Source organism: Haliaeetus albicilla, chromosome 3, assembly GCF_947461875.1.
Source record: "Haliaeetus albicilla chromosome 3, bHalAlb1.1, whole genome shotgun sequence".
Lineage (NCBI taxonomy): Eukaryota > Metazoa > Chordata > Aves > Accipitriformes > Accipitridae > Haliaeetus > Haliaeetus albicilla.
In genome coordinates, this window is record NC_091485.1 from 31,227,387 (window position 1) to 31,246,142 (window position 18,756).

The window sequence follows — 18,756 nt, forward strand, 5'->3', positions numbered from 1 at the left end:
CGCACCCTCCATAAGTTTGTAAATGGCACCAAGATGGGTGGGAGTGTTGACCTGCTTGAGGGAAGGAAGGCTCTACAGAGGGATCTGGACAGGCTGGATCGATGGGCCGAGGCCAATTGTATGAGGTTCAACAAGGCCAAGTGCCGGGTCCTGCACTTGGGTCACAGCAACCCCACGCAGTGCTACAGGCTTGGGGAAGAGTGGCTGGAAAGCTGCCTGGTGGAAAAGGACCTGGGGGTGCTGGTTGACAGCCGGCTGAATACGAGCCAGCAGTGTGCCCAGGTGGCCAAGAAGGCCAACAGCATCCTGGCCTGTATCAGAAATAGTGTGGCCAGCAGGAGCAGGGGAGTGATTGTTCCCCTGTACTGGGCACTGGTGAGGCCGCACCTCGAGTACCGTGTTCAGTTTTGGGTCCTTCACTGCAGGAAAGACATTGAGGTGCTGGAGCGCATCTAACAAATAGCAATGAAGCTGGTGAAGGGTCTAGAGAGTAAGTCTCATGAGGAGCAGCTGAGGGAACTGGGGTTGTTTGGCCTGGAGGAAAGGAGGCTGAGGGGAGACCTTATCGCTCTCTACCACTCCCTGAAAGGAGGTTGGAGTGAGGTGGGTGCTGGTCTCTGTTCCCAGGTAACAAGTGACAGGACAAGAGGAAATGGCCTCAAGTTGCGCCAGGGGAGGTTTAGATTGGATACTAGGAAAAATTTCTTCACTGGAAGTGTTATCAAGCACTGGAACAGGCTGCCCAGGGAAGTGGTTGAGTCACCACCCTTGGAGGTATTTAAAAGACGTGTAGATGTGGTGCTTAGGGATATGGTTTAGTGGTGGACTTGGCAGTGCTAGGTTAATGGTTGGACTCGATCTTAAAGGTTTTTTCCTACCTGAATGATTCTATGATTCTGTATGGGATGTAGAAAGTGCTCACCCACCCTCTTCTCAGCAGTTATGACTACAATCCCTCTTACATCTCTTCCTCTGCACTGTCTGAGGCAACTAGGACCTGGAAACCAAATCTCACTACACAAGAATGATGAAGCTTTGGTGTCTGTGACAAAGAGCTATTTCTGATTTGCAGGAGTAGTTGTGGTATAGTGTCCAGATGCTACTTGGAGGTTTAATTGTTAAAGGTGGTATTGAGGATGTCTCTAGTACATGCTGGTTGGAATTTACAGCTGAATACTGTGATTTCTCTAGATAGTCACTTCTGTCTAATGCGGTTGCTGAAATATACCTGTGGCTCTCGCTGTGCTATGGGGTCTCACAAAAATCATATCTTTGTTCCACATATGTTTTATGGAGATGACCTCCTTTGTGGAATGATTGAAAAAAGAGTGGTGAGAGACTACACAGACTCGAAAAGACTTTGGGCTTATTGAATTCTTGTAAGAGAGGCTCCAAATCCTTGAATCCTTAAGACTCTAGAACAGGCTTTCAGTATGTCTGCTTTGTTGATTTGGCTAGTGTAAAAGAAACCTCTCTGGATGGGTACAACGGCTTAGAGCGTTGAACTGTGAGCAACTGGTGTGCAAGAAAATCCAGCATCCCATGCAGTTTACTGAATCACTGCATTGCCTGTCTACTCGGTATTTTTTTCAAATAAATATGGAAGGTCTTTTCTCTCTATTTTTTGTGTTGGCAGATGCAAATGGCCCTTGATAGCTGTGTGTTAGAAATTATCATTTGTGTTACAGTACAGATCTTCCATTTTCCTTTCATTTTAGGTGTGTATCTTGGATGCCGTTGATTTGACATGGAAATTGTGGGTTGGGAGAAACACTGATTCCTTTCCAAGGGAAAGACCCCAGAACTTGTAGCAGAGTATAACTACTTGACTTAAAATTATTGCTGTCTACTTTGGTCTGTGCTTATTCTGTGACATAGGAAAAGAAATTGTGTTATGCTTTGATTCCAGAAAAGTAGCCCACATTTAACAAACAGAATAATGCCAGTTATCATGGTAGTGGTGGTTCATCCAAGGTAAAAGTTTATAAATCTAGTTGTTGAGTCAGAGCTTGAGTGGGACTGATCTGTAAAGCTAAAATTACTCTTTCGGATCCCTTCTTACTGCATGAAGTCAACAGCTGCTCTTCCGCGCTGGAGAGGAGGTAGGCCTCTGTAGAGGAGACTTTTGCTTGTGTGGCGAACGTTCTTCAATCACGTCTTTCATACGTACCCATGCTATTTTGTACACTAAAGGAGTACTTGGTAGTGACTGTCATCATTCAGTGTTGTGTATTATTTTGGAAGCTGTAAACTAGCTGATAATAGCTGATGGGTTTGCAGTGTTGACAAATTAAATGCCAGCATACTTAGGGATTCTTTTTTCTTCTTTAGCAAGCACCCCATGGAGTGGAAATGGACAGCTGAGTGTTGCAGAAGTCAGTGTCTTTACCAGTTAATTTGGAAATATGAGAGGAGTTCTGTCCTTGCTTTGAAAAGAGAGAAGGAGAGAAATTGCCCACTCCTGAGATGGGGGTATATATTTGTGTAACCTATAGTGTTTTGAAATACATGGAGTCCTGAATATAGTGTATGTGAGGAAACAACTCAATAATGAGATGCTTAAGTGTTCACTGTTCTTAAATTCAAATGAAGTCTGGAAAGGAATAAAGTTGCATGAATGTTTGTTGCACTTACTTTTGGTAAGTGCCCTGCTGAATGAAAACCTTAATAAATAAACACAGATCTCCAGCACTTCAGAAAGAATGAAAATTACTTTTCAAAACACAAAAATTACTTTTCAAAACACAGCCTACTCACTAATGCTCTTTCTTTTTCCCCCCTTTTTTTTTTCTCCCCCCCCCCATTAGCCTCATTGGAATTGCAGGCTAGGGACCAGCAGCCTGAGAGTCACAGATCAGGCTCAGTGTTACCTTTTGGTGATACTTGTCACATGGTGGCACAAAACTCTTCAGTCTTGCTGTTGAAGTTTGTGGAAGGGGGGGAAGGGGGCAACCACCAGAAACTGAGCTTTTGTACTAGATGCTGAGCTTTCTTATGGTCATAAAAGCTGTCTTTCATGCGGATGTTGTTGGACATGGACAGTAATAGCAATGTATTGTTTTAAATACAGTATTTCAACAAGCTCAGATTTATTACGGAAATAGGACGTGGATTTTGTGCTTGTTAAATCTATCTGCCTTCAGGGATTTAAAGGAACAAAATGGTTGTACTGAAAGTTTTGTGATTAAAAATAAAAAGGTTGTGGGCAGTGGAGATTGTATCTGAGCAGTTTGGCTTCACTGAACAGCTTTTGCATTAACAACTTGCCAAATGTGTTCAATTTCCTCGTATTAAAACATTTTGGGGGCAAGTTTGAAGTGCTGGTCAGTAAAGTATGCATCTCAAATTACAGTTTTTGTTATTTAAATACAGTTTGTCAGTTCCCTTGATTACAGAAATTGTACATTAGTAATCAAAATATATTTGCCAATTATATATACACACACACACCAGATGTTGGGTTCATCACGGAGGACAATTAAATGCATCATAAGGGCTAGATCTGTGCAAAAGAGGGAACTGAATATGTTTTTCTAAACATTTTGAAGCGGCTAGATGCAATAAATAAATACAGACTGCAGATTAACCAAGACCTGGTACTGTAGAATCCAGTCTCCAGCCTTGATGCCAACAAATCTCCCATACCTGGCAAAATTAAGCCAAACAGTTTCTGCAGCCTGTAAAGCTGAAAAGCCAGGAAAGCTAGCGTTTTTTTCAGAGGGATAATGTGTAGACAGTGAAAAGTGAATATTATTCATCTCTACCTTGTATTACCAAAATAAGCAAAAAGTTAATTCCATATGATAGAATCTATGCCAAAAAATGGCTGTTAGTCCCAGTAAACCCAGTTAACTACCAAAGACTGAATATAAAAGCTCATTAGGTATTTAACAAGACACAGATGTGCAATTGGGAATAAAATAATAGTAATTTTAACCATTTAGTTTTTTTCAAAACATGGAGTTGGTTCTTACACTGAAGCCAGCACCTGCTTAACACCATGCTCTGCTTTGTGTAAGCTTTGTGTAACTCTGTCTTAGTGCTCCCTGCACAGCCAGGAGTGGCTCTGGCTGTATAGTTGACAGTATATCACAGCACATACACAAGTGTTTTCAGCAGTGTGGGCACCTGTACTGTATGAGGAGGAATTAGTAGTTTTCAAATACCATTGTCATCAAATGTTAGAATATGTAACAGAAAGCAACTTTTTCTTTGTTTTATGTGTTTGAGCTAAAAAGGGAGTTGATCCTCCTGGGTTTGGGGTTGTGTTTAAATTTTTTGTTTCTACCTTTTAAAAGAAACAAACCATAAACTACCAACTCTCTCTCTTGCCAAAGAAATTCCTTTTGTGCATGGCATGTCCTTGAATTGTATTTACAATTTCAAAATGTATGAAACAGACATTATTAAAAAAAACCCACCCAACATTTCCAATGACCAGCTGAGAACCTCTCATAAATACATTCTTGGTTATATTTTATATTCTGCAACCAAGCAAATGCAAAATGCTTTATGATGTTTTCTGTTTAAACTATTTTTAACTGCATTTGGAAAGTGAATGGAAAGATGATGATTAATAAATATCAGTGAATTTTATTAGTACAAAGGGCCGCTAAGGAAAGGCATGGTTTTACTTTTCATGGACCTTTGTGATAACTATTATCCCAATACAGACATGGTTAGTAAATTAGTAATGAAGTTGTGTCAGTGAGACCCTCCCTGGTAGGCATATCAGGCCTGGAACAGGAATGGTGTATTACTGTTGTGTGCAATAGCCACAAAACCAGGAACTTGCTTTCCTTCATGCTACAGGGTGTTTCTGCCATAGGTGAAACAGTAGTGGGCTGACAGAAGAGTAGAAACTGATTTACTGGACACAACCATAGCCTGTTCAGGGAAAGGGGGGGGGAAATTAGGCTGTGAGCCAGTAATAGCTGCTCTCTTGTGCAGGTACCTTAAGGCTTTCTAGCATTATTTGAACAAAGAAAATTTCGTTGTCTGTGGAGGGAATGGAGTAGGGTTTTAGAACACTCCTGTTGAACAGTTTTCTTTCAGCAAAGCAAGTTTTTGAGCTACTAGCTGTGTTGTGTATGGCTATAGTCCAGCCACGGAGTTCAGTTGCAGACTCATGCATGCAAGACTTAAGCAAGTGAACTGAAAATGCATTTAACTGCTGCTTTTCTAAGCCTAGCTGAGCTGGCATCTACCTGTTCCACCACGGCTTGTGTAGACCAGGCAGCCAAGCTGAATTACAACTGCATCTGAGAATGATTCCCTGGCAAGAAGAGAAACTGGGCAGACAGTATGCTGGAGTTTGTAGAACTGTCTTGCCCAGAAGTGTTGCAGGGCAGTAATGCTTGAGTACTCAAGTTTTGGGGGAAATGTGGCTGAGCAGAGTGTGATCAGCAAAATAACTTATCCTGTATGAAGTTCTGTGCTTGACCGTGCTGCTTTTGGTACCAAAGTTTCCATTGCACTTCTCTGTATTAGTTGCCCTTGTGTCTTAAAGTTCATGTTGAAAGCAGGATTAAACAAGGCTGTTAAGCTTACCTGGAAGCTCACTGGAGCCCAAGAGTTCCTAAATATTTTTGTTTGTTTTCCTCCTTAATATAGCAGTTTTTATAGCTTGTTAAGTATAGGTTCTTTATTCTGGTGGTTTGAGGATTTTTTCCTCCTCTGAAAGAGTCTGAGTTTCTTTCTTCCCTGCCTGAACCACACCAGCCGTACAAGAGATGGAATAATGTAAACTACAAAACTTTTATAGATCATTCTAGGTCAAATGTGGCTCTTGTATTTCAGAGTGTTCATTCTGTGATCTTTACTACCAAGATGTTTAGCCATGCCGTCTAATAATTCTTGTGATAGTTATGATTTTGCAAAGTATATAGTTGTTCATTAGAACTTCAGCTGAGACTGCCAACTGCTTTTCATATAACCTGTTGACTTGTCTGCAGGTGAAATTGCTTAGTAACTGCTAACCGAAGAGAGATTTTTACAGCCTACCTGAAGTGCTGCTTAGTCCTTTTAGCTCCTTCTTGGTTTCCACAGGTGTGAGTCTTCTCAGTTTCACATTTGCAGTGTGAGCTTTACCAAGCTATTTGGCTTTTTTTTTTCTAAACCAAAAAATTCTATTCATGTGCACAAATAACCATAAGGTGGTTGTATACGCTGATTCCTAAACCAGTTTAACCCAAGAACACATTTCACCTTAGTAGAAATCTTTATCGATATACTTGATAGTCCTTGTTGTGGAAAAACTTACGCTATAAGGAAAGAATGAAGTAGGTTTTTATGCATATAACTTCTTTGAAGCCAAGGAAAAATGCTGAAATACTCCCATAGTAGTCCAAAGCTCTTTGTAGTAGCCCAAAGACAGCTTCCAACACATTTGTCTTTTTGTTCTTGAAGTGAGAAATTATGTCTTCTGGCTTTGAATCTGGGGGTAGGAATTGCTTTAGTGTTACCTTAAATGTATTTGTGCTAGATGCCACTCCTCTGCTCCTCACCTTGGGAATGCTAAATTAATTTCATCTTGGAGAGTGTTCAGACCACTGAAACTGCACACTTGACCCAGCTTGTGAAATGAATCATAGGGTCAAGTATGGGTAAAAGAATATTTTTGTGATCACTCCTTGCCAACAGACAAACAAATCTGTGAGGAAAAAAAAACCCCAACCTGTTATAACTGGTGGTTACGCTGGTTTGTTTTGAATTCGCAATTGTCTGTAGTGTCTGTCAGGATACATGCATAAGTGCAAAGAAAAGTTGGGAACTTTTCGTTAAAATCCTTGTGTTGGAGACAGGACTGAAAACATGAAGGTTTTGGACATCCAGATAGTGAAAATGTTTTATTGTGTGTATTGACCCTAAGTGTATGTTTTATTGGGAGTATATCCATTGGAAAATCAAAATTAGGATAACTAATCTGCAAAATGTAATTTTACTGTATGTTTCTGTCTCTAAGGGTCAAAGCATACATATTCCATCTGTCCTATGGCTTGTCACTTGGCAAAACTGAATACTAATTCCTGGCAAAATTGAGCATTCCTTTATTCTCTGCAGGGGCGGGCTAGCTGAGAGGTTATATCGACTGCAGAACAGAGAAAGATCTGCCATTAGCTTTTGGAGGCATCAGTGTATTTCAGATGCTAAAACTGCATCAGGTAAGAAGCATTATATGTGTACTACTGTGTGAAAGTATACACTTACATGTGTGTATATATGGCCCACATAGGGGTACAACTGAAGTTTATATTCTTTGTGGGTTTTTTGCCTGACTTGGTTTTAATACTCTCTTGATTGTCTGCTGAGCTAATATTGCATTTCAGCTAAATATGATGGTTTATAACTTCTCAGTCATCAAAGTGTTTAAATGTAAGGGGTAAAGACCTTGTTTTAAATAGCCTCCATCTAGACCCTTCACAACTTGATTTGCAGCATCACCTGGGGAATGGTGTTTCCAGCAGGTTGTAGGACAATTCAAGGTTTAATTTATGGGTGTGCAGATGGGTTTTTGGTTCTTGTTGTTTCTTTTTAACCACCTTTTCCTCTTTCCTTGTTCATTTTTCTTTGAAGTCAGCTGTATTCATGGATAAGTGCTGAAATTGTGAATGACAGCAAATATGGACATATAGAACACAACCATGAAATGAGTGTGAAGGATAACTACAGTGGGCACTTCACTTAAAAAGAAACAGTGGGAGTTACGCAAATTAGTTAGTGACTGATAGCACCACCTTTCAGTAGTATTTCTTGAGAGATAATGGATTCATAGAGTTTAAGTGTAAAGAAATGGTTAGGTTTTTTTACCAACTTGTGTGTGTGTGTGACTGTAGGCTACAAAATTTCAAGTATTTATTCTGTACTAAGCTGACTACTTGTTTCTGAGCACATACTAACTTCCATTTATTTTTCAGAAAGTCCTCTGGTCTTAATTTGAAAACATGGCCATGAGGGAATCTATCACTTGCCTTGAGAGTTTGTCCTTAATTCCACTCCCAAATTTCTAAAAGTGGGTTTTCTTCCAAATCTGAGTTTGTCTGGCTTCAGTTCCCCTCTTTTGTTTCTTGTAAAGCTTTTCTCCATTAGATTAAAGAGCTCTTCAGTATGTGGTGTTTTCCTTCTCTGGCACTTGCATAGCAAAATCATGCTGCGTCACAATTTTCATAAGCTAAACAGACTGAGCTCTTTAAGGCTCTCTAAAGCATTTTTACCAGTCTTCAAGTGATTTGCATGGTTTTTTACTGCACCCTCTCAAACTTTTCAGCATGGTCTTAAGGACAAGGACAGCTACTCTGTATGCATTCTTCTAGTTTTAGTCTCATCAAAACCATTGGCCAGGTCCAGTTCACTACTCAGCCTCCTGTATGTTCAAGGCCTGTAAAAAGTGTTTGAATCTGGTTTGGATTTGGTCACAGCATGATGCTGGGACTTCACGTTGAATTGATTGTCCAATGTGATTTCATAACTTCTGTAGCTGTTGTTTTCTGAGATCCAGTTTCCTACTCTCCAGCTATCATTTGTGTTTCTTCTACCTAAACACAGGGAAGTGTTTGTGCTGTATCCAGGTCTGCTTCATTTGAGTATGCCCAGCTAACCATGCAGTTCAGATCATTGTGTATGTCAAGCCTGTCCTCTTTTAGTTGTGAATTTGCTTGAATTTGTGGTATCCACAGTTTCTTATATTATTTTTTTAACTTGCTTTTATGTCATTGATGAAACCATTTAATAGAATGAGTGTTTACTTTCAAATCCTGCTGGAACTGCTCTTAGTTTTTTTCCACTGATAAAAAGCTCAACTGTAATTCACAAAGTTAGTTATCTGAAATACTTTTTTTTGCATTCCACTTAAAGGGTACACTACTGATAGTGAAAATGGTTGTTTTTCCATAAGAAGGTTGTATGATTTTATGTTACACCCAAACTGTTGGCTAAAGCTAGTCTCACAGCTTCTCACTGGAGCTTTAGAGGGCTTACATCCTGTGGCCACTTGCATGCTATGTGTTCAATATGTCATCCATGTGGAATGGCATATTATATTTCTGACCTTAATTCCTTACTTATTTTTCCAGTCACTTTGCCTAGATCTGATGTCAAGCTACCTGGTCTCCAGTTATTGTACGTCACTTTGTTTGCCCTTTCTGAATACTAGCAAAATATCATCATCCTTTCAGACTTCTGGAGTTTCCCCAGTATTTGAAGACTGACCAGAAAGTAACATCAGGGAACCAGAAATGTCTTCAGCCAACTCTTTTCAGAAGTGCTGTGTTGAAAATTATACAGGCATGCTGACTTAAAACCACTCAAGCCTTCTGCATGTTGTTGATCCTCCACCTGAGTTACTAATGGATAGGAGGTTACTTTTTGTCATTCTTATGACAAGGACATCCTCTTGTTTCTTCTGAAATATGGAACAGAAATGGATATTGAATAGGTCTGTCTTTTTAATAAAATGAAAATTTTTTAGTGTTCTCTATAGTAATGGATCTGCAACATTGCTAATACGCTAATATTATTTTTGTCCGAGCTTCACATGTGTCATTACAAAAACCTTGTGTTTGCATGGTCACCATTTTGTTAGACTTTAACTCCTAGGCTGAAATATTCCATGCTAAACATCTGCCTCTGGCTGAATTCCTTTCTTTTGATGATGCTTCTTTCTTTCAGAAAATGAGTCAGAATTCGTTAGCATTTTATGAGAAAAAGGCGATGGGAAAATACCTTGCTCTATTCTGAAGTACATATAAAAAATTCTGATGAGTGTCTTCAAGACAATTTAGTTTTGGCAGAAGATGAGCCATTTCTGGGATATGCCTTTTGTCATCATGGTGAAAATCTACAAGAACTTGGGCAAGTTAGAAGTCTTTAGGACAAACTACTGTTTCACTTACCCTGTGAGCATTTGCTAAAATTTCCGAAAGATGCTGAACATGCCATAATTTAGGAATACACTTCAACTTCACAGCCTGAATTTAATTTCCAATTCCCAATCCTTATTCCAAAGGATGAGGACGATAAAATAATCATTAAAGTAGCTGTGATAATATTTGGAGGATATTTTTTCATTTGGGGCAAAATTTATTTTTGATACTTTTGTTCTTAGAATGGCCATACTGTTTCATGTCACCAAAATAAAATTGGTGTTTGGTTTGGAAAATGTTAGTCGGAATGGCTGAAATTTTAGTAATGTTACTAGATAACCTCGTAATTGCTTCTAGTGTGGAAATGTGAAGTGTCAGCACAGCAAATGCATACCACTTTCAGCTTTCATCTTTTTAGGTTCATACTAAGGGTGTCTCACTAATTTGAGATTCTTCTTGGATTTTGTTTCCTCTCTGTTTTGCCCAGTAATATTTCTAAACCACATTGTTTCCAGGACTGTTTCTGACTGCGGCAGCAGCAGTAGAAGAAAGAACTTCTCAAATGACAAACTCAAATGAGTTATCAAAGGAGCCTGAAGACTAATGCGGAGGATTGAAGTAACTTGCTGGGAGAGCTGTCATGTCATTTTGGACATCCCATAGACATGCAGACCAGAAGTTCATTGCTAAGGCAAAGGGGAGCAATTTCAAATGAGTTCAGTTTGAAGTCCTCCTTCTATTTGAGATTTAAGGAAAAACATTTGCAGAAGTGTGGGCTGTTCCCCCCGTTAGGCATTTCATGTTACAGAATTTTATGCCTTCGTTTTGCAGTTGTTTACTTTTATGTTGTATCAGCGTCCATGTTATCCAAAACCCCTTGTTTTGGCTTTATTTTTTAAAAATTCCTTTCTGTTTGCTCCCCTGACCCCTTTCTGTAAGTAACCATTGTGGTTTGGCTGCCTCTGGGTCACTGGGATGAATCACTACTCCAGAAAAGAGCGCCTCCTTTCAGCACGCACTTTCTGGTTTTTATACAGTGTGTGGGGGGTCTCACTTTTGGCTGACTCGCTCTGCAGGGTAGAAGATATCTTTGTGCTTTCTCCATTTTGACAATTTTGGGTCAAAATTGCGTTCGGTAGCTTGTCCCTGTGTTGTGATAGGCACTCACTAAGGATGTGCGTTTTTGCGAGGTGATTGGTATTTCCACTTCTGTAATCAAGCTAACCATATCAGACAGAGGCCTGAAAGGAGAGAAGACCAAAGCTTGCCCGTGCTACACAGTGTTGGTTGGATGCTTGCTGTGGTTTAGTTCTAATGGAGACTCAGTCAGGCTGATGGTTTGACAGTACTATGTGCAAGGGCTTTTAGACCACTTGCAAGCTTTTTCGTGTATGCAGGGCTGCAACTTCCCTATGAATGTTCCTGTTTGGGCAAAGAGGAGATGTGGACAGTTGAGAGAGAGAGAAAAAAAAACAACAAAAAAACCCCCAACAGAAAACCAAACCTTTTTCCTGTGAACATCTGCTGGTTATATGGGGATTGCATGATGCAGAAGAAAAGATAGTGCTTTTCTGAGTTACATTCAGACAACTTTCCTGTCTATAGGATAGGACACTAAAAATATTTGAAGCAAACTCATGTAGATTCCTTCTGTAACTTCTGAAGTTTTACTTTCTATACATTTTATTTTCTGTTGTTTTTCTTTTCCTTGCAGTTATCATCAAAGCAGTTTTTTACCTGAAAGCATGTTATTCTTTAGCATTTGTAATCTGATACAAGATATTTGGTATTTGTTGGTCTGAGATTAAGATTTGGGATTGGATTACAATTGAGTTGGAGTAATAAACTGATAATAAACCCAAACCATTGATGTTTCCTTCCAAACTGCTCCTTCCTGTCAGAGGGAAGTGACCTTCAAGGGGCAGTAATTCTTCAGTTTGCTGAGGCAAGTGGAACACACACATGAGGGGAGGAGGGTGAAGCCCTGGAGATGAGGACAGGGTTTCACATGTAACACCACATTTTCAGGAAGGCTGAAAGGCTTACAGAAGAGGACATAAAGAATCACTCCTTCCTTCCAGTTCAGTGACTAGTTAAGGTGATGGGAAGAAAGGATTTTAGCAGCTTGAATGCCATGAGACCTGCACAAAAGTTTCTCTCTGTGAATGAAGAAAACAAGGGTAGTACTTAACAGGGTTTCCTTTCACCATGCAAAATTCTTCTAAAAACACGAAAGTCTGAGCTTTGCTAGTTGTTGCTTATTTTCTTAGTTCTTGATAGTTTGTTTTATTACTTAAGAGTTAATACTATAAATTAGAGACATGGCAAGTGGCCAGATTTATGTTTGGTGGTTTTTTGATTTTGTTTTTACTTTTGGTTTTTTTGCTAGCCAACTGTCTGAAATTGTTACAGCATTGTGAAGGAAAAAATCAAATGTAAACTTGTCTTTTTCAAACAAGAATTCTTTCTATTGTTTTTGTTTTCTTATGAGAATCAATAATGGCATGCACAGTCAATTTAAGTAGTTTACATATGTTCTTACAAAGAATGTATAATGTTTAAAGCACAAATTCAGCAACCTTTTAAAAATGAATATAGATGTGGCAAGAAGCCATCATGCCTGCAAGACTTCGTGTGTTTTTGAGAAAAATCTTTTTGAATGGCTTCACAAGTTACCAGCCCAGGAAGAATAACAACATGTATAGATCAGAATAGCAACCGGATGGTTTTGTACAGGTTGTGAAAACGCTGGAATCTTCACCTGGTTTTCAACGTTGACTTTGGATTGCAAGGGTCTGCTTGGTATCTACCTGCTTCCCGAGTTTGTTATGCCTGCACCTGCAATCTTTTACATGAGGGAGAAGGAAGAACAATAATGGGATGCCAAGCAAAAGCATGTTCTTCTTTTGATTTATGCCTGTCATTTGACATTTTATACCTTTTATACTTGAGAATGAAAGTAAAACTTTGTGGCCTGAACCAGAAAATGTAGGCTTGGCTATTCTTCCACTGCAGATAGTTAAGTGCTGTCCCAGGAGGGTGTCTAGCAACTGCAGTTTTGGAATCCACATTAGGCAATTAAAAGTTAAATGATGTTAGGATGAAATAATGCCTCTGAAAAAAATAACTGATGGAGACTAACTTGGAAGTGTGTTGCTAGTTTGCTTTATTAAACAAGGCGTAAAGTGGGGTTTTCTTTGTTTACTTCGTACTTCCATAATGTGTATCTGATCCATCCATCAGAACCAAATGCAGAAATTGATTTTCATTCTTAGTGCAGTAAGTACTGTTCCCAATGTCAATTGCTCAAGATTCTTTGTACTTTCAGTGGGAAATGTTATTTTATAAAAGCTTTTAACTAGGATTAGTAGAAATTTGACTTGAGCGTAACACCTGTATTTCTTGTAGTTCATATTTGTAAAGAATTTGCCAGTTAGGTATAATTTAACTTTTCAGCCATGTTCTTTAGAAATGTCAACTAATTATGTCACGTGCAGTACAAATTTGCTTCTAAAGTGCAGTTCATATATATAATTTGTTTGATAGCTCTTTGAGCAAAAGTAACAGTAATTTGTTTTTCTTAAAAGTATCTATCCTTCTCCTGTATCATTCAGATATCATTAAGATCAAGAATTGTGCATTGTGACTGTTTAGCTGGTAAGAACAAATACAGGTTGTCCTGACTGCCTTTGCACAAAACAAATATTTGTTAGCAGTTTTGCAAAGATTAACGTGACTTCAAGCAATCTCATCTTCCAGTCCCTTGGGTTTTCTTATGCGTTTGTCTTGTTTTTTCAGAAAGATTTACTTGCATGAGTATCATTTTTTTTTTTTTTATTGATATAAAAGGAAGGTACTGAAGTACTCTTCCTTTTGCCTCTTGCCCTGCTTGTTTGGTTTCTTTCATCCATGTGACTTATGGGGTAAGTCTTGTGGATGAGGAGTTTCTCTGTTATTTTGTCATTCTTGCTTTGCATGATAGTCCACATGTATATTTACTGGTAGATGTGTGTGTCCTCTATTACTAGAGACTTTTTACTATCACAATAATAATAATTTCCACTCTGCTCTTCTTCATGCTTGCATATGAGTAGATTTTTTTTTTTTTTTCCCAGAATGCTCAGTGGAGCAGAGCTGTACACTGCTTGGCATTTTACTAAACTCCAGTTTTCTTCTGTGTTTGTAAGATCTGTTCTGTGTGCTTGTAGTTCACTGTTTTCTGCATTGGTACTGTGGTCTTTATGAAAATTTATTTCTACCTTGTGTCATGTATGATTGTTACATTCAGATGGACATATCATGTCCTTCAGCCCTGTGGGTGAGATGCGTTCCTTCAACATTGCAAGATTTTTAATTCTCATGAAAGAATAGAAAATTGAAGAATTCAGGAGTACCCACTGTCATAGTGTCAGCCTGCCTTTGGTTTGCTCTTGTTGTGGTTGTGGTGGTGGTGTTACTGTTGTTACTTATGCTGAGCTGATCTGCATGGAGGTGCACTTGCTATCCCTGCTAACACATTCATATCATGCAGAACATGGTAAATTACCCTCTGCCCTAGCTTCCTCTTCAGGACCTGGGAGGTGTCGCATACTCCAGTTCCTTGTCCTGAAGCACTTTTCCTCACCCTGCAGGTCTCATAGGCACTGCTGTGCTGCTGGAGTCCTATCAACTGACTTTAAAGAGAGTTGTTCCCTTTGAGAGCTTTCTGTTCAAGGCTACAGGTGCTCTTTTGGAACACTTGAACAGTAACATTTTAGTAAAAGTCACTTGAGTGAGGTGAAACTGCATGTAGTCTTACTGATGTCAACATTTGATGGATTTCTGTATGTCAAGTCCCATGGATCCTCTCCCTGCAGTGTGTTCAGCTTCCTGTCACTGTGTAGCAAGAGAAACATGAAATATGCAGTACCCAAGAGATTATAATTTCTATATTTTTCTCTTCATTTGTCTTCCTTATTGGTAGTTATGGAGTTACTAAAACAAACTTCAGAGTTGTATTTCAGGCACTGAAGCCAGAATGTCTGAATTTTTTTTTTTTTTTGTTAATTGTGCTCCTTGATATTTTTCCTTTTCTTCTTTCCAAACTACTTTTTGGTAGTTAAGAGTCAAAGCAGACTGGCTTTCTTCTTAGCCTCCCTCTTAGGCTGCCCGTGGCATTGCCAGTGCATCATCTGTGACTACGTACATTTGGTATTGGTGTGGCTTAAATATATGCATCTGCTGTGAAGCCACTTTGTTAGATCTGAAGATTAAGGCCTTCACTCTACCAGAGACTGTAGAGTCATACTGAAGTTTTCAAAAGGCTCAAGATCTCAGGGTCCATGATCTCCAAAGGAATGGGGACTTTTTTTTTTTCTTTTTCTTTCTTTTTTTTCCAACTGTCCTGGAATTCACAGTAATGCAGAACATCTGCAAAGTACAGTGTCAAAACGTGGTATATGACATGGTGTATGACTGAAGGGCAGCATCACCCTATACTGTACTGAAATAATAAACAGAAATGAAAAGAACTAACCAGGGAAAATGATGCATTCAGCATGGAGTGTGTTTGTTCATCTCCCATGCGCTTGAAATATCTTTGTGGATTGATTGAGCTACTTCATGTCTGGGTTGCAAATTGGAGTGAGAGACTGACATCCCAGAGGTCACCTGGAATTAAATAATTAACTATGGACATAAGAGCAGATCTGGTAGGTGGTCATACCAAAAGTTCCTCTAGCTTACGTTCCTGTTTCTGGCAGTGACAAGGGCTACCAAAATACCTAGGAAAAATTATAACAGGGCTAACACTTTATGATATTTCCCCAAAGTATTCTCCCAACAATCTCCCAAAGATCTCTGACTTGGGGACTTTCTGAACCAGAACTAGTGTCTGTGTTCTTAGTAGTTCTAAATATTTTTTTTTTCTCCTACAAGTAGTTACTGGTTGTTTTTCTGAACCATGCATACAATATAGACCTGTTTTGATCGCACAATTGTGAAGCATCAGGCTTTTTTGGAAATCATGTCCAAGGTCTTCGCCAGGTTTATTCCATTACTGCCGTTGCCAAAAAGACCTTTCCCTGTGATTTCAAAGGTTCTGCTAACAGTGGCAGTGAGAGGTTGATGTCCCATTTGCCTAGGTTTGGATTAAGATTCTTCATCTGTCTCTGAGGAGCCTGAAGATGTGGCTCCTGTGTGTGCTGGTGGGGTGGTGCTGAATCTGCCTGTCCAGCCCCCTCATGGCAGGGCTGCTGGATGGCTTTTGTCAGAGCTTTCTGTTTCTTGGCAGGGAGGTGAGGGAGGTTCTTGTCAATCGTAGAGAGGCTTCACCAGAGATACTTCCCTGCTTAAATGGCTTGTTCCTCCCACCAGTCAGTCTCTGCTGCTGGTTTCACTCATTGTAGACCACTTGTGAGGTCTGGAGCAATTAATTTGTTTGATCACAGTCCATCTAGCTATGATTTCTGTCTCTTGCCTTCCAGTGGGTGGCATTTACCACAGCCTTTCTGCAAAGGGCTGATGTGACCTTTATGGGTGGAAACTAACCCAGCTCATCACTGGTACCTGATTTTTCTTGTACTCTGACCCTTCTGTGACCAACATTTTGAATCACTGGTAGCCAGCATGTTGCTGCATGTCTTTGTGAAGGTTTTTCTTATGGAAACTTCTGTTAGAAGTGAGGGAGCATTACAGGCCCTCATGGCTGATTTCCCCTCCTTTTAAATGGTGCTCTTTAGAGGAGGCACGTTGTACATCCCCAATACCTCTTCAAAATTCATGCTCAACCAGATTTATCAGTGCCTTTCTATCTCTCTTTGCGGCACCTCGAGCCTTGTGTATGAGGGACTGAACTTATACTTCAAGCCCCTGGGATGAATAAGCTCTCTGTTTATACTCATGGAGCCAGATCTTTCAAATGATCCTTGAGCCTGTGTCAGTGGAAGTTTTCTCTGACTTTCCAGCTGACTCTGTGTGAAGGCTATGGAGAGGTGCTGGAATGGGCAGCTGCCCATGCCAGGCTGCATTCCAGGACCACCGAGCTGCAGCAGCCCTCTGTCATCAGGAGCTCAGAGCGCCCAGGGCTTTGCTGAGAAATGCACCTATGTCTGACACTGATCAGGCAGCTCTCTGGGTTTCCATCTTTATCTCCGTCAAGCATTGCGCTGTTGCAGAGGCATCTGGCACCAAAGAAGAGCTTTGTTAAGCAGGCCTCAGACTGCTGCTTGAGCGGAAGATTTCTAAATGCATCCAGGCAGCTATATGCTCACTCTCAGTGAGTGTGCATGTGGACTTGTGTTTCAATGGGAGAAGAAATGTTACCTTCAAGTAAGTAAACTGAAGTTTTTTTAAACAAGCATTCCATAGGTGCCTGCAGTTCTTATTCCTTCTCTTTTTCTCAGGGTCCTTCCATTATATAGCATTATGCCTGGAGTCGGTGGTTGAAAGATAACACTAGGTATGCTCTGACCCATGTTTTCATTAACATAGTGTGGTGTCTATCTATTGTGGATGCTGAGGCTCAAAAAAGATGCCAGAGAGTCTGGCCAAGAGCTGTAGAACATATATACTCTTATTGTATCAAATGTGCCTGTGGACCACACACCTTGAACAGCCAGTATCTCAGTTCAGTGACTTCATCTTGCCTGTCCTTCCTATGTGCTGAAGGAGCTTCTCGAGGAAGGTCCAGCCTGGGCACTGTAGGGGAAAAGAAGTAACTGGATAGTGTTTGAAACTGGCATAATCCAGCCTGGCTGGGCTGTCTCCAAAAAGAACCATCCTCCCTCAGTCCCTTCCTGCCCCACCTCTCTCCATCACTTGTTCCTTCCTCTCCGTAGTATCTGCTTCTGTGCTTTGGTGGCTTTGCAATTAGCTGGATTAGCTCATTGATTTTGTTAAAAACTAATGCTGAAGAAAGAAATTCATGAGAGCTCTAGACAGCAGAATGGGAAATGAAGGAATATGCGGTGTAGGAATGGGCAGGATTGCAGCACAGTTATTGCTTGCACCTTGTTTAATATGTATTACTGTAAGGTATTCTTCCTTGTTTAAGATTACTAGGTATTGCCATGAAACCTTCACATCTGCAGGTTTTAATTTCTTGGGCTGTAATTCTGTTTTGCAAGTGAAATTAAGTGAATGAGGACTTCAGCAAGCAACTGAGAACTTCTGTGAGTTATCCAAGGGTGAAGGAGAACATTGCAAAACCTTGAAGTAAGCTCTTCACACAGATGAACAAACAAGTAAACTTCTTTGGAAACTGTAGAAATTGCAGTGATCCAGCCCATCTCCTCACCCACAAATTCTCCCTTCAATGTGCAGCCACGTATGTTTGATTTATTTTTGATTGACATAACAATACAAGAGCCAAATGAATTAAAAATGAAGCTACATTCTGAACTTCGGTGTTTCATCATGTGCCAGGAATCCAAAGTGCTTTGCCATGTTGTTCGAGAGAGCATTCTATCATCAGCAGTAATAATAATTTCTGAGTAATTAAATTAAACTATCTCTGTGCATCTAAATAAACAAATAGATTGTGGTTCTGTAAAATGTGCATGTGTGCCAAGTGTGAGACTTCACTAGTTGTTGAAATTGTGCTGCTTTTAATGTAGGAGCATTTGGCTTCATTTAGTATCAGCTCCCAGTGTTTCCACCAACTTTAAGGCTGGCTTGCAAGACACTCTAGTACCCTGGTAGGGTTTTTAGCACCAATATCTTTTAGAAGCTTTCATATAGTTACAGTTCTTGATTTACCTAGTATTTTTAACTGTATTATAGTCAGAGATATTTAAAAGAAAAATGTTACTAGGTTTTCATTCATTGTCTTCAACCTGCTTTATCAGCTGAGTAACGTACTCTGCTGACCATTAAGAATTGTTATAAAATTCTGTACATAAGAAATGCGTAGTTCGGA

General features: G+C 39.8%; 1 protein-coding gene across 3 annotated transcripts in view; it reads left to right on the forward strand.

Annotated features, from left to right (window-relative positions):
• SPIDR (scaffold protein involved in DNA repair) overlaps positions 1-18,756 on the forward strand; it is a 207,965-nt gene that overhangs the window by 59,265 nt on the left and 129,944 nt on the right. For all 3 annotated transcript variants that reach the window (XM_069779305.1, XM_069779306.1, XM_069779304.1), the window contains exon 7: positions 7,063-7,163. In XM_069779305.1, the coding sequence (XP_069635406.1) occupies positions 7,063-7,163 (101 nt within the window). The remainder of the gene's footprint in view (positions 1-7,062; positions 7,164-18,756) is intronic.